The 22,772-nt window shown below is 38.8% G+C and overlaps 1 protein-coding gene across 5 annotated transcripts; it reads left to right on the top strand.

The window, feature by feature from the left end:
* Positions 1 to 13,900: 13,900 nt before the first annotated feature.
* On the top strand, positions 13,901 to 21,997 carry LOC122027975 (ubiquitin receptor RAD23b-like). 5 transcript variants are annotated; one of them, XR_006124595.1, is made up of 13 exons: positions 13,901 to 14,082; positions 14,668 to 14,829; positions 16,523 to 16,561; positions 16,637 to 16,731; positions 16,830 to 16,883; positions 18,598 to 18,766; positions 18,898 to 19,047; positions 19,138 to 19,203; positions 19,767 to 19,814; positions 19,883 to 19,992; positions 20,574 to 20,655; positions 20,746 to 20,967; positions 21,263 to 21,554. XR_006124595.1 is itself a non-coding variant. In XM_042586986.1 (13 exons), the coding sequence occupies exons 1-12, from the start codon at positions 14,017 to 14,019 to the stop codon at positions 20,857 to 20,859; spliced, it is 1,155 nt and encodes a 384-aa protein (XP_042442920.1). In that variant the 5' UTR covers positions 13,901 to 14,016; the 3' UTR covers position 20,860; positions 21,716 to 21,997. The 5 variants fall into 5 exon arrangements, 4 of the variants coding, with proteins under 4 accessions (XP_042442920.1, XP_042442922.1, XP_042442921.1 ...); XM_042586986.1 differs by lacking the exon at positions 21,263 to 21,554 and adding an exon at positions 21,716 to 21,997 and having other exon boundaries at positions 20,746 to 20,860; XM_042586988.1 differs by lacking the exon at positions 21,263 to 21,554 and adding an exon at positions 21,716 to 21,997 and having other exon boundaries at positions 19,895 to 19,992; positions 20,746 to 20,860.
* Positions 21,998 to 22,772: the final 775 nt, after the last annotated feature.

Here is a 22,772-nt window from a genome sequence, read left to right on the forward strand (position 1 = left end):
GGCATGTGCGCTAGATATCAAGTCTGTGCCAAGGAATCTCATTTAATTGCAGTTAAGAGAATTCTGAGATACCTGAAGGGCACAATTAGAGTAGGTCTATGGTACCCTCGTACGGAGTCTTTTGACTTGATAGGTTATACCGACTCCGATTACGCTGGGTGCAAATTGGATCGGAAAAGCACTAGTGGGGGTTGCCAATTTTTAGGTTCATCATTAGTTAGTTGGTCAAGTCGGAAGCAACATTGTGTTGCTCTCTCCACGACCGAGGCTGAATATATTGCCATGGGAGAGAGTGTATCACAGTTGTTGTGGATGATACACACCCTAGAGGATTATGGACTCTCTTATAAGGGTGTACAAGTGCTATGCGACAACATTAGCACAATCAACCTAACTAAAAATCCAGTCCATCATTCGAGGACCAAACACATTGAAGTGCGTCATCACTTCATAAGAGATCACGTAGCTAGGGGAGACATTGTGCTCACATATGTTGAGTCAAAGTCAAACCTAGCCGATATCTTCACAAAACCCTTTCCGGAGAATGAATTTAGTCATTTAAGGAGGGAGTTGGGAATGTGTTTGGCTCCTTAGGTCATTAGAACTTCACCATGATCAATAAGGACTATTAAAATGACAAGAGTAATTGGGAAACTGATTTGGGCAATTTGGGGACATCTCACACAAACGATAAGGTTTAACAAATTATTTTTGTTTGCTAGAAATGGGGTGAGATGCTAGGAACAACCAATTTATTCAAAATGTACTATGCATCCCTTGAATAAGTAGGTTGAAGAGACATAAATTGAGTATGGGGAAGGTCATTACATAATTCATGTGTATTTGACTCCTAGATCTTACTCATATATTCCAACCAAGGAATCTTGGTTGGACTTTTGTCTAGAAATTATCTAATCATGATTGATGTGTTGATTGATACTTTGGATTGGTATCTTTGATGATAAGATGAGTTGATAATGTAAGAATAGTAATTTAGGATATAGTTTGACAAATTTGAAACTAAACATGACAGGGTTGGATATTTCAGGTTTTGAAACTCTGAAATGTCTGAAACTAACTTGTAACTTAAATAAAAAAAACCTAGAATGTTAGGACTTTCAGAGCTTGCAATTAGGAAATGTTCTTGTTCGTAGATGTTTAAGTTCTGTGTTCTGAATTTGAGAAGTTCTGGATTTTCAGAATTCTCGAGAGAAACGACTGCGAAATCAGTTGCTCGAATTCAGATATCAGAAATCTGAATTATCAGACACTGATCGGTCTCACGACCGATCAGGAGGCTCACTGATCGGTCCAGGGACCGATCAGGAGGTTCTGGCACGCGACAATCACAAATGATCGGTCCAGGGACCGATCAGGAGGATCTCACGCGACGATTCACATCTGATCGGTCCAGGGACCGATCAGGAGAGTCTCAACCTCTTCAACCTCTCTGTTCGATCTCTGATCGGTCCAAGGACCGATCAGCTCTCTATCTCTATGGTTCGCAGGAAGACCCCTGATCGATCCGAGCACCGATCAGAGGGTTTCCTGATCGGTCAAGGGGACCGATCAGACCCTTTTTGTGTGCGTTAAAATCGATCCTGATCGGACAGCCGTCCGATCAGATTACACTGTGCGCTACCCCCTCATTAAATCCTCCTGACCTCCTCTCTTCCCGATCTTCTTCTTTCTCACAACCCTAGCCGACCGACGCCCCGACGCCCCTTTCTTCCTCCCGTATTCTCGACCCATCGTCTTCTAAAAGCCGAAGGTCAAAATGGCACCGAGGTAATCTCTCGATCTCTAATCTCTACTGTTATTGTCTTTGGCAGTTCACGTTATCATGTTTCTTACGGTGACTGTGGTTTGTGTTTGGTGGTTTGCCCATGGCCGGTGCTCTCTCTTTGTTTCCCATTGTCCAAATGGTTAGGAAGAAACCCACTAGTGGTGAGGGTACCTCTAAGGAACCAACCGAGAAATCCAAATCCAAGTCCAAAGCTCCTGCTACCTCCCGACCTCAACCGGCTAGTTCGGGGAGATTCCCCAACCAACAATTTGAAAAATCATTTAAGGAGAGGACTTTCAAATTACTCCCTTGTCGATCTGTTGATAAGAAGTTCATGCAGGAATCTTGTCCCTCTATTTTAGAAACCATTGCCTACTACAAGCTCGATTCTTTGGTTTTTCTAGAAAGGGACATCAACTTTGATCTAGTATCTGAATTCTATAACAACCTTCATCAGACTCCTGATGGTAGTTATAGAACAAGAGTGGCTAAGCAAAACGTTGATCTCAACATAATTGCCTTCTTTGAGTATTTAGGTTGTCGTTTGTGTTCGGGGACGGTGTTCTCCATCTATCCTGTTTTGCCTGAACCCGTACCTCATCCTCTTAATGTCTCTTCTGACTCAATCTATGAGTACTTCTTTGGTCATCCGAGACTGGATGGTTTAGATGAGTTAGATGACGACTTTCCTACATTTGCAGCCCTTAGACTCTCTGCTCCTGACTACATCCTTTTCAAAGTTGTCACACAATGTCTTCTACCTATCACCTCTAAACCGTTGGCAGAAATTCGACCATATCACTGTCTGATGCTTTATGGGTTACGTCGACGTCTAGATTTTGATATTATGTCGAGTGTCTATATGTCTATCATATCCCATAGCGAACCGAGCGGCGACAACATCTATATGCCTTTTGGGCATCTAATTACTGGTTGGCTCGAGTCCATGGGTATTGACGTCTCTAGGGGGAGGATAGTGAAGATGGTCAGGCAGGATTGTCGACTTGGGAAACGTGCGTTTTCCAAGTCCGGAATCCTAAGTCAGGATGGGCCGATTAGGTGGAAGGATGGGAGGGCACTGGGTGAGCTACCACTTCCACGACAGGTTGCTCGTCCTCCTGCTGCTGCTGCATATGGCGAGGAGGATCCAGATCTGCGCTGGCAGATCGCTGAGCTGGAGAGCCGGTTTGACCGCCACGAGGAGATGGTGGCTGCAGAGTTCGATGGCCTGCGCCTCCAGATTGATCAGCGCTTCGATACTCTACAGAGACAGCAGTTGGCGACACATCAGGCATTTCTAGGATGGATGGCCGGCCATCCACCTCCTCAGCACTCCGCGGGCGAGCTACCCTCAGGCAGCAGCATGCCTCTTCAGGATTCCACTCTTCCAGCTGATGTTGCGGATGATCCTCTTGATGAGGATGTTGGCTGACATTCTCTATGTTTTGATTGTTTTGTTGATACTATGTCTTTGATACATTTATCTGAACTGGATGTTAGCTGTGTTTCTTATATTCATGCTATTTATGATGCTTCACTATTCATGATACACTTATGATGTTTCATATGCCATTGTTTTTCATATACCGTTTTTTTTTTTTGTGGATTAAGATTGAGGCGTTATTGGTTAAAAGGGGGAGGTGCTTGTCAGTCTTATTCATTATTTTACACCTTTTCGGTGTTTGACAAAGGGGAGAGAATAATTAAGTTTAGAGACGATTTGACCTCTTTGAATCAATATAAAAAAAAAGAAAAAAAAGAGGAGAAGGTAACTGAGTTATATCCATCTTAGGGGGAGATCTTAATTTCCCTGAAATTATGGATATGAGAGTTTTTCTGATCTAAACTTAAATTGTGTTGTCAAACAACAAAAAGGGGGAGATTGTTGATACAGTCTGACCTGGATGTTGTTTTGATGTTGACACTGATTTAAGTTTGAATCAGATATTAAATTAACTCAGATTAATTACTAATCAAGGTTGACTTGGTTAACCTGATTGACCTGATTGGGAAAAGTCCAAGCGAGGAGCTTGGCACGGGAAAGTCCTGGTGAGTGAAGCCAGGCAAGGGAAAGTCCTAACTGGATGTTAGGCATGGAAAGTGAGTGAAGCCAGGCAGTGGGAAAGTCCTAACTGGGATGTTAGGCGTTGGAAAGTCCCGTGAGTGAAGCCAAGCAAAGTCCCGTGAGTGAAACCAGCAATTGGGAAGTCCAAGTGTGGAAGCTTGGCATGTATGGTCGAGAGGGTTCGCCTCGACCGCTGGGGTGAGGGCAAGCTTGAAGCTTGACTCGAGATCATAGCTTTGATCGGTCGCAGATCGATCCAGGGCATGCAGACGGCCGATCGGTCTCGCAGACCGATCCAAGGGCATGACTACCGACGGCTCAGATCGATCCAGCTGTTCGATCGATCCGCAGATCGATCGAAGCAATGGTACTGATCGACCTCTGATCGGTCCGGGACCGATCAGAAAACTCGAGCACATCGAGTGTATATCGACGGTCGGGGACCGATCGATAACACTCGCAGCACATCGAGGATACCGATCGGTCCGGGACCGATCGATGATCCTCGAGCGCTGAGTGGATACCGATCGGTTTTACGGACCGATCCAGAGTCCTGATCGGTCCACAGATCGATCGGTGCCGATTCGCGTGAAGGGTGGATCGGTCTTGGGACCGATCGGGCAGCACTGATCGGTCACCGGACCGATCAGTAAGTAATAGACGTGGATCGGTCTCGACCGATCCACAGTATGGCTTGTTTTGCATGCGCTTTCTCTTATTGTTTCTGATTCGCAATTGCTTTTACCTATTTCGTTTCTAACCATCTGCTGTAAGCTTTCTCGAAGTTACAGGTTACAGATTACAGATTACTTGATGTTGGGTGAATTCAAATTAAGGATCATTAGTAGAAGGCGACGAAAAAGCTTTTGCTGTGTCTCGCTGCGGACAAACCAGTTTTGGTAGCAACGTCTCGTTTGCGATCTGCTGGCAGCCGTTTGGTCGAAATCAGCTTGACTTGTGCTGATAGGTTCAAGCTCAGAGGTACCAGTGGAAACGAGGATGCCATTGGTGGGAGCTGAGACAATCAGACAAGGAAGAAGCGTGATTGGCGACGTCGTGGACGGTTGCAGGGATTTGCAGGGATTTGCTGCAGGTTTGGCAGAGATCCGTTACAGAGCAGAGAGGCATATGAAGGTGGAGAGGAGAGGCTCTCGGGATAATGCTTCTTGTGCTCTTGCTGTGAAAAACACTGTGGAGAAAAACTCTCTGGAAGATTGAAGCAGTGTGCTTGTTCTTCGCTGATTGTGGCTGTGAGCTTCCTTTGATCATTTCACTTGAGCCACTATTGTAAGTCTTGTGCTTAATTTCTTACTGCTGTTAAAGACTTTGTGGAGAGGTTACTCCACCGAGAAGGAGAATCCTTTAGCCGGATAGCTTCCGGGGTGTGATCTACCGAAAGATCAAGAGGATTCGTCCACCTTACGGACACGCCGAGGAGTAGGGGCAAGTTATCCCCGAACCTCGTAAATCTCTGAGTTAGTATGCTGTGCTTTCTTGTTTTAATTTTCTAATTCCGCTGTGCTAACAAAGTTCTTGAAGAAATTTGTGTTTAGTGTTTTTCAAAGAGGCTATTCACCCCCTCTAGCCATCTAAGGTCCCAACACTATTTTCATAGAAAATTATTTTTCCGTGATAGTATATGGTATGAGGAGTGTATCCTCAAAATTTTACGATTTTTGGAATTTTCTGAAATTTATTAGGAGTTTCTGAATTTCCGGGAAGGGAAATCAGAAATCTCTGATTTCAGAGTGTGGATCGGTCACCGGACCGATCCAGGGAAGTTCTGATCGGTCTGGTGACCGATCAGTGACGATCCAGTGAGATCAGTGAAGCGTGGATCGATCTGGGGGCCGATCAGTGCGTGCCAGTTTCTGATTTTCAGCTGTTGGTCTGAAATTTCAGCTGGAAGTTGGGTTTTGTGGATTTCTAAAGGTTTGAAACTCGCCAAGACATTGTTGGTGCAATGGTCAAGGGGGAGTTGACCTTTAGGGGAAGTTTTACCTAATTGTCAAGGGGGAGTTGACTTTTAGGGGGAGTTTTTACTCCAAAAGACTTTTAAGGATTAGTGATATGGGATTATCACTAAGTTGATTGTTGAGTTTAGTATCAAGGGGGAAATTAAGAGTTTCAAATGAAAGGTATGGGACTTTCATTAGAAGAAACTCTTGACCTTGATACCCTCCTTGTTCTTTTTGATGTGTGTCAAAAAGGGGAGAGTAGTCATTGGAGAATTATTGGAGAACCCAAGTTAGGTTATCGGGTTAACCTAAGCTAGGGAAGAATGTCAAGGAATGTTCAAGGAAGAACATTGGAATTCTTTTTGATGTGTGTCAAAAAGGGGAGAATTATTGGGAACCCAAGTTAGGTTATCGGGTTAACCTAAGTTTGGGGAGAAACGCTCAAGGAGAATATTGAGTTTGGAAAGAATGTTCAAGGAAGAACATTGAAAACCTGAGTTAAGGTTATCGGTTAACCTAACTTGATTATGGTTTTGTCAAACATCAAAAGGGGAGATTGTTGGCAACCTTAGGTCAAGGTCGACTGGTTGACCCGACTCGAGTGACGTGACTCGAGTTGTATTTGATGTTTGACGAGAAGAAGATTTGGTGCAACCTTAGGTCAAGGTTGACCTAGTTGTGTTGCATGTTGATGTTTGACACTGTGAGAGAGTTCTATTCTTGATGTGGGACAAGAATAGATGTTTGGGAGATTATTGGTGCAACCGTAGGTCAAGGTTGACCTGGTTGACCTGATTCGGAAAAGTCCAAGTATGGAGACTTGGCACGAAAAGTCCAAGCAGGGAGATTTCGAAAAGTCCAAGTATGGAGACTTGGCACGAAAAGTCCAAGCAGGAGCTTGGCATCGAAAAGTCCAAGTATGGAGACTTGCACGGAAAAGTCCAAGCAGGAGCTTGGCACGCGAAAAGTCCAAGTATGAAGACTTGGCATCGAAAAGTCCAAGTATGGAGACTTGACATCGAAAGTCCTAACTGGATGTTAGGCATTGGAAAGTCCTGTAAGTGAAGCCAGCTAGGAAAGTCCTAACTGGATGTTAGGCGTGGAAAGTCCCGTGAGTGAAGCTGGGAAAGTCCCGTGAGTGAAGCTGTAAAGGAGAAAGTCCTAATCTGGATGTTAGGCGGTGGAAATCTCGTGAGTGAAGCCGTGAAAGTCCCGTGAGTGAAGCTGTGCAAGGAAAATCCTGGTGAGTGAATCGGACTTCTGGTGTTGAAAGTCCAAGTAGGTCAAAGGGATTGACCGGACACTTGGCGTGGAGTTCTAGCAGTCAGGGAGTGACCAGATGTTAGGGATGAAGTACCAATAGGTCAAGGTTGACCGGATATTGGTTTGAAGTCTTGGGACTTGGTTTGGGCAAAACAAGCTCGGATCGATCACCGCATCGATCCATGATACCTGTTGGTCTCGATCGGTCCGTGACCGATCGATACGGTTTTCTGTTCGATTCGATCGGCCGGTGACCGATCGCCAGCAACAGAGGCGAAAGAAGACAGCCGATCGGTCCACGCATCGATCAAGATGTCCCGATCGGCCGGGACCGATCAGAGACGATGTCGTCGAATGAAAGCCAAGAGTAGGGATCGGCGTGGACCGATCCATTCAGGCCCGATCGGTCCACGCATCGAGTGATACACTGATTCTCACTGTGGATCACGATCGGTCCGGGACCGATCAGTAATCAACAGAATGGAGAGGTAGGAGGGATCGGTCCACTGACCGATCCACCTAGGGCGAATGCTTCTTCTTCTTCTTCCTCTTCTCTTCTGCTACATAGCCGCTGTTCTGGTGCTTGAGTTTTGTTGAGCTCTTCTTCGCAAGCTTCGCGTGAGCTTCCTACTGGATTCCTGCTGTTGTAGGCGTCACTTGAAGTTGCTGCTTCATCCAGCCGACAAGAAGGCAAGCGAGTGCTATTGTATTCATATTGTATTGCTTTTCTTGCTGTTCTTGTACTCTTTGTTTGCTGGTGCAAACGTTTGTGGCGAGGTTTCTCCACCCACAAGGAGTATATTGTATTAGCCGGTTCTCCGGGGACTCATCCACCGATGGATTGACTGGACTCGTCCACCTTACGGACACGCCGAGGAGTAGGAGCCCTAATCTCCGAACCTCGTTACATCCTCGTGTTAAGGTTTGATTTCTTCTCTTTCGTTTCTTTGTATTTTCCGCTGCGCTAACACGTTTTGTAGAAAGAAACGAGAGCGATTTGGGGCGGCTATTCACACCCCCCCCTCTCTAGCCGAGTACGAAGGATCCTAACAGTTGCCGGGCCGGTTCCGGTTCCTTTGGTGAAAACCTTGTGGCTCGTCGGTTCGGGCCGCCGGTTCAACCAATCTTTTTTTTTTTACAATTTGAACCGTCAGTTAACCAACGGTTCCTAGCCATTGGAATCGCTTGTTAACCGGCGGTTCCTAGCTATTGGGGAGGGTGGGGGTTTTTTGGGGTATTTTTTTAGTAATTAGGATCATTTGACCATTTTTTTTATCAATGACTATGATTTAGTGTCTGTTACTATCCAAACTCTATAAATAGAGAGCTCATTTCATTATTTTTACACACATCTTCTCTACTCTTAATCTCAATTTCGTATTCTTTATACGCTTTCATTTCCAATTTTCAATTACAATGGAAGGAGGTCGTGGAGGTGCATCATCTCAAGCTCGGAAGGGAAAGAAAATAATGAATCCGCTAGAGGAGGACCCCAACATTCAATCCACCGATGATGAAATCGAGCACCTTCCAAATCTGACACCCAAAACACAAGGAAGTACCGATGTAATTACTTCTAAAGTTCAGGAACTTCCTCCTCTAAAGTCTTCTATTTTTACTAAACATTTTGAGAAAGTCACTCTTCCGTCGGGAGAAATGCGTGCAAAATGTAAGCACTGCAATGCTTCCTACAAATTCCAAGCTGACGGCGGCTATGGGTCGTTGAAATGACATGTAGAAATGAAGCACCGACAGAATATGGACTCGACCGTTCTCAAACACAATTATCAAGATTTTCTTCAACTAGCGGTAGTATTGATTCTAATTTATTTTTATATTCAGATAATAAATTAAGAGAATCATTAGATAAATTTGTTTTCGTAAAATATCTTTATTTTAGTTTTGGATCTAAATGCGCATTTGAAGATTTTTGTAAAGAATATCTTAATCTATGTGCTAAACGTGTTCATAGGACTACACTTACTCGTACAATTAAAAAAATCGTAAAACAAGGGGAAAAAATTAATTGATGAATTTAGTAAATTAGATAATAAAATTTCTTTATGTTCTGATATTTAGAGTGATCATTGGCAAACACATTCGTATATGGGTGTGACTTACCATTTGATCGATAACTCTTGGAACCTCCAAAAAATATTGTTAGCTTATAGAGTTTTTGATAAATCACATAATGTTGATAACATCGCACAATTATTATGTTTAATTTTAGAAGAATATGACTTAACTTATAAAATATTTTCAATATCATTAGATAATGATAGTTCCAATACCGCTTGTGTTAGGACCGAAAATGTAGCTAGAGGGGGGTGAATAGCTCTTCGCGATCTTGTGCTTGTCGTTGCTTGCTTCTTGTGATGATGTGCAGTAGAAAATATAAGAAACAACACACTATAACGCTAACACGTAGATTTACTTAGTATCCACCTCAAGAAGAGGTAACTAGTCCAAGGATCCACACACTCACGCACCCTCCACTATGAAAACACTCTTTTTCGGTAACTACCGAAGGCGGAGAAGCCCTACAATACTCTCAATACAACAAGAAACAAAGAGAAGCAACTAAAAGGGAAAGCTTACACGGTTTACACAAGAAACCCTAACCCTAGCTTCTTCTTCTTGCTGTAGATCCGCTTCTTGACTTGGAAATGCCTCCAAGAACCTTCAAGATCTGGCGGTGAGAACTCTGTGGAGAAGCTCTGGAATCGCTGTGAAGATCGAAGCTGAACAATGCAAGCATTTTCGAAGAAAGAGCTTGACAACGACTTTAATCTACGCCAACGATCAAATCCCAATCGATCGGATTGCTCCCAATCGATTGGGGAGGCTTTGGATTGATCGACCGATCGATCCAGAGCGCCTCTGTGCTCTTGGGAATCGCCTGGATCGATTAGCTTATCGATTCAGGGCTTATCACGTAAAATCGCAGCTCTCAATCAATCAGTTGATCGATTGGAGGCTCCCAATCGATCGGTCGATCGATTGGGAGGCTTTCTGTGCGATCGGTGATTCTCCCAATCGATCCACTGATTGATTGGAAGGAGGCTTATCGCAAGGACTCGCCCAATCGATCAGCCGATCGATTGAGAATGAGCCAATCGATCGGTTGATCGATCCAGCTCTTATTTTTGCCCAAAAACAAGTCCAAAGTCCCCTAGACCAACATCCGGTCAATCATGACCTATTGGTACATCATGCCTAGCATCTGGTCACCCTTGACCTGCTAGAACTCCCTCACCAAGTGTCCGGTCAATCCCTTTGACCCACTTGGACTTATTTCCACCAGGTGTCCGATCAACCTTAATCCACCTGGATTTCCCGTGTTAAGTATCCGGTCAATCCCTTTGACCTACTTGACTCTCCTTCAAAACTTCCCACATGAACAATCGCACCTGCAATCTCCATGTGTTGTCTACATGTATTGTCAAACATTGAAACCCAAACATCAAGACTCGAGCTTGACCCTATTCAAGCTCAATCAGCCAGGTCAACCTTGACTTAGGGAATATTGCACCAACAATCTCCCCCTTTTTGATGTTTGACAATACCTCTAAGTTAGGCTAATCTCATAGCCTCAACTCTCCTTCATGCCAATGTAAGACTGATGGTTTCCTTCATTCTCCCCCTTTCCTAGAGGGCAAACTCTCTCTTTAGGTAATGAAGGCCTAACTTAACCACACAGCTTGTATAGATGATCTAAAATTTGTTTGTTAACCTATTATTGACGGTTTATTTTTTCATATTCGTTGTGTTTGTCATGTTTTAAATTTATGTGTTCAAGATGAATTAAAAATTTTAAAAAGTTATATTAAACCAATTAGAATTGCAATTTCTTATTTATGATCTTATCCATCTATAATGAAACAATGGGATAGATTTTGTAAAACTAATAGAATGAGACCTAAAAAATTTCCACGTGATATATAAACACGTTGGAATTCGACATACCAATTATAACAAGATTCATTTCAATGTAAAGAATTATTATATTTATTTTTTACACAAAATACTAATACTAATATATATTTATTTTCACAACAATATAATATTTGTAGTAGTATTTATGAAATTTTAAAAGTATTTAATGATGCAATCGAACAACTTTCTGGTGTTTATTATCCCACTGCTCAATTAGTTTTAGAAAAGTTTTCTAATATAGTATTAGTTTTAAATGAACATATTAATAATGAATCTTTATGTCCTTGCATCTTAGCTATGAAAATTAAATGGGAAAAATATTTTTATTTATTCCTTAAATTTATTTAATTGTATTTTTTTTAGATCCTAGATTTAAATTAAAAGTTTTACAAGAAATGTTAACTTTATATTATGACGCTTTAATTTCAATTAAAGATTCTTTTTCTCCTAATCCAGTTAATATTATATATAATGTTAGAATTTATTTATATGATATTTATAATCAATATATGTAAAATATGGAACATAAATTAATGTTTCTAAAATACAACAAACTACTAGTAGTAATTTAAAACTTACAAAAGCACAACTTTTATTAAAAGAATGGACAAAATGTCCACGAGGATCCTCAAGTTCCACACAGGAACTTGAGAATTATTTTATGACTCTTTTGATTTTAATGAAGCAGATAGCGAAAATTTCAATATCTTAAAGTGGTGGTCACAAAAGGCTCAAAGCTTTCCCATCCTCTCCATGATCGCCAAAGAAATTTTAGCTTATCAGTGTCAACTATTATCGTGGAGCAGATGTTCAATGCCAGCGGTAACATATTAGATGAACGACGATCAACTTTGTCTCTCGACTCATTGGAAGCCCAAGCATTACTGGACGATTGGACCAGAGCGGAGAAAAGAATCCAAGGAATGCAACTTTCAGATGACGAAGTTGAAGATTTTGATACTGAATGAACGAATACGACAGGAATGGGAAATGGAAGTGAGTGACAATGTAAAGGATAAAAATGTAAAGAACTACGTGAGCTTTGATTCCCCTATACCCTAAGGGAATACGTAGGCAACTTAAATAAGTGCAAGCCCTTTTTTTTACAATAAATTTTAATTTGTAATTTTAAATTTTTTAACATAATAATCTTGAACCGTGGTGAACCGTGAACCAACGGTTCCGAACCGTGAACCGTAATCGTCTTGGGTGGTTAAGGTTAAGGGTCAACTTACCTAGAACCGTCGAACCGGTGGTTCTGAACCGTCGAGCCGTCAGCTCCGAACCGTGGTTAGGTTTACATCCAATTTTATCCTTAAGGCAATGTTATGCTTGAGCTCCTTCTTCAGATCTGCACATTTAGTTTCATGCACTTCAAGTGTAGAAAATAATTCTTCTAATAAACTTACTTCTAAATCCTTAGAGATGTAATATGGACCTACTAAGGTTGACCATTTGGAAGTCCTAGGAAATGAATTAAGCGTGTATCTTAGCGAATCTCAGTTAGTTACCTATTTTTCGAGATTCGTGAGTCCGGTGATGAGTTCCTTGATACTTGAGTGGAGGTGTCTGACAGTTTCGCCTTCTTCTAGCCGAAGGTTGTTGATTTAGTTCCGAAGCAAGTTCCGTCTCGCGAGTTTTGCCTTCAAGATCCCTTTATGTATGTAGTTCTAAAAATTTCTCCCAGAACTCTTTGGCTGACTCATAGGCTCCGATCTAGTCGACTTCTTGTGGCGGTAAGATGCTCAGCAGATAGAACTCTGCCTTGCCGTTTGTTACGAAGTCAGCTTGATCCTTTTTCATCCATTGATATTCTTCTTTGTCCTTCGGTGCTGCAAAATCATATTTCATAATAATCAATAATTCAAAATCTCTTTTTAAAAATTTCTCCATCTTCCTTTTCCACTTCGTGAATTCCTCCTCAAACTTTGGTGGGTAGATACTCGGTCCGACCATCCCTTATGTTTCGGTCGGCAGTTAATCCTCTTGAAGCAGTTGGGCTCTGATACCACTTGTTAGTCCCTTGCGACTGGCTAGAGGGGGGTGAATAGTCTGAAGAAAAAAAAACTAACATCTTTCTCGACTTATAACTTGATTAATATAAACACATGTATAAAAAAGAAATAACATGCAAATTAACAAGAGAAAGAGGAGATTTTACATCTGAAATCAAAAAAATATTTGCATCTGAATTCCTATTTTCTTGCACTTTCATTACTATTCTTCTTCTACTTTCAAGAGAGAGGTGACTGACTTGAGTATCGGAGGGTCTAGAGGGTCTAGTCAAGGATTCTCATCTCGGTCTTAAGTCACTAACGCTTTATTGATTCGTCTGATTGTATGCAGGATCATTGAGGAGTTTCTTTAGATATCGAGAAATTCATTATCCTTTGACCAACCACCCGTCGAAGTTAGCGCACCATTTTATAGCCTTCAGATATGATCATTATACATCAATATATTTTGAGAATTATTAAATACTTATTTTATAAGGAACAAATTTAATCAGTCACTTAATTTATAAATAATAATAAATAATTAATCATGTAGTTGATATTTATATGAGTATCCGTACAAAAAAAAAAATATATATATATATATATATATATCCATCAGTATTTTACTATAAGGCCGGTACTATATTTTTTTTATCCAATAATATATAATTAAATTTACAAAGCATTGAGGGATCATTTTCTAAAAACAAAACATTTAGAGGGCGCATTTATATATATATATATATATATATATATCCATCAGTATTTTACTATAAGGCCGGTACTATATTTTTTTTATCCAATAATATATAATTAAATTTACAAAGCATTGAGGGATCATTTTCTAAAAACAAAACATTTAGAGGGCGCATTGAACTTTCACCCCAACAAAATTCCTCCTCTGTTTTCTCTTTCACGTTTGGGATCTCAGTTTGTTCCTTCGAGTTCGAATTAGGGTTCACTCTTCGTCTCGCGCTCGCGCTCGGGGCGGCGAAAAGGGATTCGATCGCCATGAAGCTGACGGTGAAGACGCTCAAGGGCACCCACTTCGAAATCCGAGTTCAGCCCAATGATACGGTAGTGTAACCCTTCCGCATGGTTTGTTTTCTCGTTGATTTTTTTTCTGGTTAATGTTTTTCAAAAAATGAAGTCATCTATTTGCCAGTTACCAGCGCTAATGCAGTTTTCTGTCGAGGAATACAGTTCCACATGCATTTGACTTTTCCATTGAGTGGTCGAATCTGGTCTTTTTTGGCTTTCCAAAATCTGGTCTTTGGGATATTAGTTGACTTGAAGTGGTATTTTAAATGCTTTTATTGCTACACTATTATCAATTGCAGCTGTTTTCTGAACTTTGAATTTCTAAAGATTCCAATCGAGTGAACATCCCATGGACAGGTTATAGCCTCTAATAATTATCAAAAGTTCGGTGAGGGCATATACAGTTGCTCATTTGTCTGCCATATTAGAAACATGAAGAATATTTATTTGAAAGTCATTTGGAGTTATGCTGAAACTAGAATAGTGGTTAAGCTTGGTTTCTATTGATTGAATAATTTTGTTTGACTACGTGTTCTAGATCCTATTTAAGGTAGCTTTAATTTTCAGCAGCTTTAATCATCTAGTTGTACTTGGATTGCATATATTAATTCAATTTTGCAGATTATAGCTGTGAAGAAGAACATCGAGCAAGTACAAGGGAAAGATAACTATCCATGGGGACAGCAGTTGCTAATTCACAATGGAAAAGTTTTGAAGGATGAAACCACACTTGAAGAGAACAAAGTTCGGGAAGATGGTTTTCTTGTTGTCATGCTTAGCAAGGTACTCACCTTAATTGTCAGTATTATTCACATGTGTCTGAGCTTCTGCTACTTAATCAGGACACTAGTTTATGCATAATTTGGACTGTAACTATATGTAGCTTGTTGCAGATTCAGAAGAATATATTATACATTTGGCATGATAACATATTACTGAAGTATTTCAAACTTGTTTATATAATTAGTAAAGTCATGCATTAAACTTTTCATGGATTATCTGTGGATATACAATTACCTCATTCATGTAATTCATAGCGGTGAAAGATAATAGCACTAGGATTGTCTGCTTGGGTCATAGTATCCCCCCTCACCTTACACTCTTTTGAGAATTGAGTTTAGTGCAAGCTAGTCCACCTCCTTTTTAGCTATTGTGAGAAAAATTTCCTTTAATAGTTTTCTAGAATCTATTGAACCTTATTAAATTTGGAAAAAAAGCGATTCAAGTCTTATCATTGTAACCATTTTTTTTTTGTTCCACTTCTAACTATGCTTACAGAGATCTAGGTTATGAAATTTGAGAGTGAGGGTCTGACATGGATGTGGAAGTCTTCGACAAGGGTGTGGATCCATGTGTTGTATGAGCATTGATAATTAACGCGGATACAAAGAGAGTAAATGAGAATTATTTCAAAATGATCCTTAATATTTGCTCTACCAGACTACCAGTTTTATTGTTTACCTTTTTAAATTGTGAATCTTGCACTTTTGCTAATTCCTGTCAGAATCTTCAACTTTCTGAGACTAATATACACCTACATAGTACACATGCATGGGTGTGAATGCCATATCATGTGAATTTTAAGTATGTTCCTAATGGCAATATAAGTATTATGCTCTGTATACTGATTCTGAACAAATTCTTATTGTTAAATTTTTGGACAAGTTAGTACATAAGAGGTCGGTAGGTTGCTCACTGTAGGATGCTTGCAAGTGTTCTTTACAAAAAGAAGTTATATAAAAATGAAGTATCCATTGCTTAAATAACTAAACTACAAGTTGTGTGATTTCTTTCTAATATTATTTTGTTTTTCAATTTTTTGTTAAATGTATTATGCTGACACTGCCCAGTTGGACTCAATTGTCTTCACTCAATCTTCATTATAAATTGAAGGATTTGCACTTATATATTCTTGTTTACTGTTCCACATTTTGTTTTTGGTTGTTGTATGGCATGCAAAATTATAGTTGCAATACTATTACCACTTTCAATGCTTTTGCTAAGAATGGTTTTGTAGCTTGGGAGCATGTTGTAGGCAATCAAATGCTTGCGAGCAGTTCTGTCTAGAAATTTCTTCCAAAAAGTTCATTCTGCAGACTAATGGATACTTCTGGTTTGCATACATCACATGTAATGAATGTAAATGGTATAGGCTTATCTCATCTACAAAGTTTGAGAAATTTACTTCTAATCCTGTACATTCTTTTTATAATTTACTGTTTTAGGATATATGTTATCTCGTTTACATGCTCCGCTGAATGTTCTTTTCTTTCCTTTTTGTTTTAAAATTATTTTTGGATGTCTAGTAACACAATTATCCAAGCATAAACTTCCATTTCTGCTGAATGGACTAATTACAATATTTCCTTCTTTTTTTTTCTTTCTTGTTTTTATTGTGTCAACCTCCACATATGTAATGGTTATGTTGATTTCTTATTGTTGTATTTAATGTACTTACTACTTCAAAATCTTTTAGAGTAAAGCTGCAAGCACCAGTGGAGCTTCCCCTGCTCAGGTTTTTTTTTTTTTTACATTACTGTCTCACCACAAAGAGTTAGTGACCACCTTAATCTGATACTTGCGTTGATAGCCATCGGCAACATCTGTAGTCCAGCACCCTGCACTTAAAGATGCTCCCTCACAAGCTCCATCACAAGTGCCATCAGAAGTTCCAGCACAACCCATGTCAGTATTCTTAATTGTACTACTATTCTTCCAATACTCTATGATAACCACCATAGTTTCTCAATTGATACTTGTGCCTTTTTACAATCTTATTTTAGCGTGGCAGATAATTCATCAAATGCACCAGCTAGATCTCAAGGCCCAAATGCAGAGTACATGTTTATTATTGTTATTACTTTTATGCTCCACCATTTGTACATACCAATTCAATTGCATTAGGCATTGAGAATCCCAGAGATAGTCACTGCAGCGTATCTATGTTTGTAATATTTTTTTCCCCTTTTACTTTGAATTCTCTAGATGCACTTAGTGCAAAGATTGTGGCTTAAAGTTGTGTTGCCAATACATGACTCAACATCAGTTTATTGTGCCCTGTCTTTATCCCTTCCTTGTTGAGTCATGTCTCTTGTGGTTTATGTGATACGATATCACTAGTAATATTCAAATAAATTAATTTAGATCTTATAATACATCTTCCATTCAACTCTTCTAATTATAAATTTTATTAATTGCCTTTAAAGACATCCATACACTCTGAACCCATTTTCTCTCTTCTTTTTTTTGTTTGTTGGAGATCTTTGAGGCAAGTATTTTCTATTTAATCTTTTCTATTGCATTTACTATTTATGGAAAATCATGTGCTTCCTTTATTATGTCAACGATGAAGTTATTTTGGTATACTAAACCAGCAAGTTTCTTATATTGTTTGTTTCATTTGGCCATTGATTTGCAAAAAAATCTTTGTTTAGGAATTCAAGTATGTTGTTTTGAATTCCAGTAATGAATTCAAAGTTCTTTAAAAGCCTCCTGATACTAGTAATCAATGTTTAGGAATTGATCTTAGTTAATCCCTTATCTGCTGCTTACCAATTGCCTTCCGCCAAAATGTTTCTTCTGGTGTGGTGATCCCGTAAACATTGTCTTACAATTTAAAGGCATTAGTCAATTAGGTCCTAAAGAGATGATAGGGTCTACACTTGGGGTCAAATAAGGCGCATATTTTCATATTATCAAATATAGTTGGAGCTATGTAATTGATTCATATTATCAATAAGGTTTTTAGAGTTCTCCTTTTCTTATTTAAATGCAAAATAGAAAGTGAACTATGTCACATAAATATACATATAAAAAATGAGGAGATATGACTTGAAATATATTTATTTGATGTGTCAATGTCAGCATAACTTTTTCCTATTGTTATTATGAATATTAGCAATAATTGTTGAATGTGGTCATCAAGTTGATAGACAATTTTGAAATGGATCTTTCTCAATTTTAAATTCTTAACAATTGCATGTTTTTAGTGTATTCTGTTGTATAAAAATCGATGAAGGGAAAAGATCTATATAGCAATCCTTGGGAGTACCATGGCTAGATGGTGCTGATGATTGATATAAAGTTCTCTTTTACGATGAAGGGTTTGAATGGACCATCAAGGCATTAACCAAGCAAATAGAGAAAGAGGGGGATTTTATTTCTTTGCTGTTTTAAAATTCATCAATAGAGCATATGTTAATACATGGTGGCAAAAGGCAATTCACTCGTCCCAGCACCTCTGCTTGCCTGTCCCAGGCCAACGAGCATATAATACATGATTCTATATATGAATGGTCAGGGTCCTGTTCATATGCCTATTTCTGAATTAGGGATCTTAGTTATCTAATTCTTTAGGTTTTCCTTGACACCACTAGTAGATTTCTTTTGTCTGTTGATGTAGAAACTATCATTCTTCAACCCTTTGCACTGCATATATGTACCAGAAAATGCTTCGTCTAATTTGTCTAGAATTCTATGATACTGGAGGTGAATCATGCATAATATTTCTTTTTTCAAATCCAATGTAAATTCCTAAATATATATCTGCAGTCTGTCTGATGCCCAAGCTGCATCAAATTTAGTTGAAGGGAGTAATATGGAACAAACGATTGACCAATTGTTGGAGATGGGCGGTGGCAATTGGGACAGAGAGACAATTTTGCGTGCACTTCGTGCTGCGTACAACAATCCTGAAAGAGCTGTGGAATACCTATATTCTGTATGTGTCGTTCACATGCCATCTGTGCATAACTCGCATTCCACCCAAACAAAACTGATGATATTAACTTATAAATATCTGATGATCCAAACTAAGATAGTCGCTGGTTACATCTTTCAATTCTTGTATAGGGCATTCCAATAACAGCTGAAATTGCACTTCCGGGTGATCATTTCCCTTCATCTGTGGTATCTTCTCAAGGTGCTGATACAGCTGATGTGGCTGCTGCAGGGCCTCTCTTTGGAGTACCAAATTCCTCTCCTTTGAACATGTTCCCTCAGGTTCAATGATCCACCTGATTACTTTTATGTGATGCTTGTTTTGACAGGTGTGGTATGTGAATAAAAGCAGTGTCATTTTTTTTGTGGCAGGGCAATACTAATTCTGAAGGTGGTGCTGGAGGTGGATCTCTTGATTTCCTCAGAAATAACCAACAAGTTTGTCAACTCCTGCTTCATGCTTTAATCATTTTTTTTACAGAGCTAATCATCCTGTACAATTGGAAACAATTTGCTAAGTTTAAATGTAAGAGAGAGGTTTATTGACAGTTCTGAATGGTATATCTCCTAATATACCTGGTTGAAAAAGAATTATAATCTGTACAGAAGTTTCTTCAAAACACATGACTACTAGGTGATAGTAGAAAAATATGAGTTTACAACCTCTGACTGGGAATTGAATGGCTAGTCCTATAACCAGTTTAATTTTTGTTGCCAAAGTATAGGGATCAGTTAGAACTTGTGTGCTTTAGCACTATTAGTTATTGAAACTTTAATTGGAATATGCAGCGTAATTGGGTCCTTAAAAAACTGATAGACTTTGCTAATTGACTAATAGGAGCTTTGTCATTGTATTTTGGAATTAGGAACTTTCCGAACATCCAATTGCTCAGAATCACCGTTTTCTTATTCTAACTTCCTTATTGTTTTTGCAGTTCTTAGAATTTAGAGCAATGGTTCATGCAAGTTTTCTTATTCTAACTTCCTTATTGTTTTTGCAGTTCTTAGAATTTAGAGCAATGGTTCATGCAAATCCACAAATATTGCAGGTTCAGTACTTTCATCTGAGGTAATTTGTTACAACATAGTATGCTTCTTACTAGATCTTTGCTTGCAGCCAATGCTTCAGGAATTAAGCAAACAAAACCCTCAACTGTTGAGATTAATACAGGAGCATCATGAAGAGTTTCTTCAGTTAATGAATGAACCTATTGAAGGTCTTGAAGGGTGAGTCAATGATTTTGCAATTCAAATTTATTGGCATGGTGTTGTTGAGACTAAGAGAAATTTCTTATTTCTAATTCGTGGTTACCTTGCATTGGATGTCATGTAGCATAATTTATAAGTATATAGTGGGTCTCTAGTACATTTAATGTAGGATCTTGGTAAAAGAAACATTAAGCCCTTAAGTGAGAAGCCCATGAATTCAGGTCACAATTTTTTATTTTTTATTTTTTAAAAAAATCAAATTGACAAAACAAGAAAATGTATATTCAGATATTTATTTATCTTTGAGAGAGATTCTATTATTTGATTTGTGCTCCATGCTCATGATCTAGTGCCAGAGAAGAAATAATATAGTAGTGTCTTTATTACATTTTTGTCTTCAGCTTCTCGGGTCTAAGGATTGGATTTTGAGGCTATTCTGAGCTTTCCTATACCTGCATGATTGTTGGTAGCTTGATTAAAATGTTCATATAGCTAGAAGTGCATGATTATAGTTGCAAGCTCATTGTTGTTTCTTTATGTCTCAAATTATTCCCGATATCTTGAAGCTTTTTGAGTCTTTTAATATAAAAAATCTTCAGGGATCTGTTTGATCAACCTGATCAAGATGAGATGCCTCACACCATAAGTGTGACGCCCGAAGAACAGGCGGCCATGGAACGAGTATGCTTTATTTTGTTGCAATTGGACTACCATATTGGCAATACATTATGCATGCTAAATCTATTGCCTAATGCACTTCACAATATTCAGCTTGAAGCATTGGGTTTTGACCGAGCACGAGTTATCGAAGCTTTCCTAGCCTGCGACAGGAATGAGGAATTGGCAGCAAACTATTTACTTGAGCATTATGGAGAAGAAGATTAAGGTACTTTGAGAGTTGTTTTCCCATTTGATCAATGGGCTAAATGATTTCATTCTCATCTGTGGACTCACATTATACACATATCGTCACTCAAAGGAAAACAACCCAAGGTAACTCTTTTGTCGTTTAAGGTAAACAATCAACGCCACCTCTGCTTATTCCAGTTAATCACAACTCAAAAACTACACAATACAACAGCCTAAACATCGTAAAGTATGAAATTAATCATTTAATTATTTCCTTATTAACATGACTACTCAGTATTAGGCGGTGTCAATACAGTTTTGTTCCTGCGGAGTTTCCCTACTATGTAGTTTTGATCTATGTTCTAACAATTGTTAACATTTTCTGATCATGGCTGGCTCTACGCGATCTCTGAGTAATTTTTTATGGGTTTTGTATTAGGGTTTTGGTATGTGCCAAGATAATGATGATCACATGGATTTTTCTGCTAATTCACTCCCATGGAATTTCAAAACAACCTCCATCTGACTATGCTCATGCCGCTTCGCTTGATGATGAATTAATTGATTGCTTGTTAGAGAAATTTGTACTTTGAAGGTGATAGAAATTGTATCAAGTAGGGTAAGTGGCCACCTTATTCATAGATATTCTTTCCAAAAAATTTAACCAGTGGCGATAAACTGATGTTCATCTTCCGCGGATAATGTAAACTTCCCTTCATTCTTCACCTGCATTTTTTCTTTTTTGAAACATGATGTTCTTCCTAAATATTGGGCTGTAATTTAATTGTGATTTAGGTCCACTTGTTTACTGAAAAATAATTCATCCAAATAATGCGCCTTGCACTTGATGAAAAAACATTGGATGAAATTTATCGTTTTACTTGTCGATCAGAATGTGCAAACCTTTCAAGATGTGGTCCGGGCTTCGGAATGTGAATCCTTTACAAGAGATGAAGGTGAGCAATGAAGTCTTCATGATCAGTGCTTCTTCAGAAGGTAAATGACTTTTTTCACTTCATGTTTCCCCATTCCTGCTCATCCTAATCTTCTTTGATCGCCCTCGTTGGTGGTTTTGAATCGTCTATTGATTCAATCGAACTAGTTGAACCAATCGGTCCCATTCTAAGAACATCGCATGTATTATTGCTTCTAGAAATTGAAGTTGACATTCCATCTTAAATTGTGAGAAAAATATTGGATCTAGCTTGTAGTGGATCACAATCATGTAGATAAACATTAGGTAGAAGATCAAATCATAGCCTAATTGCTTCAATTATTGTTATAGCTATTCTTTTCCCATTAAGTGGAATGTGATGGGAGATATTACTACTCTGAAATTTAAAATTATTTAAACACTTTAAAGATATTTTAATGATTTAAAATATGTATAATTTGGAAGGTGGTGCGAAATTTGTCCAATTTAAGTGTTCAAAGTCAATATGTGTTTGACTATTAGGCGGTGGAAAGTTTTTCTAAAGTCTACATAATTAGAAGGGTGTTTTGTTGGGCCATAGTGTGTCCTTGTTGGACGCCACAGCATATACATACACGAATACTCAGGATGGTAAAAAGTAAATATGCTCAAGTCTTAGGATCAATACGAAAGAGGTAAATTATGGACGGTTATTAACCTTTAGAATAATGATTATCACATAAGGGAGATATTTATCTCGGTTTTGTTAAGATTCGAACATCAGATCTCATGGTGGTAACACCTCATATGCTGACTATTAAATTGTCTCGAGGGGACCACACACGAGTACTCAGTCACCTACGCTGGGTGTCTATAATATATACTACAGATTTTAAGGAAGAAGAATTTAGCTATAGAAAATAGTTTTAATTTTTAAATATTATTTTTATTTTTTTAGTGGGGTAAGATTTTAATATTTTTATATTTCTCTAGGGGTACTTATAAAAAAATTCAGGTGAGACAGCTGCCCCATCAA

Source organism: Zingiber officinale, chromosome 10A (assembly GCF_018446385.1).
Source record: "Zingiber officinale cultivar Zhangliang chromosome 10A, Zo_v1.1, whole genome shotgun sequence".
Classification (NCBI taxonomy): domain Eukaryota; kingdom Viridiplantae; phylum Streptophyta; class Magnoliopsida; order Zingiberales; family Zingiberaceae; genus Zingiber; species Zingiber officinale.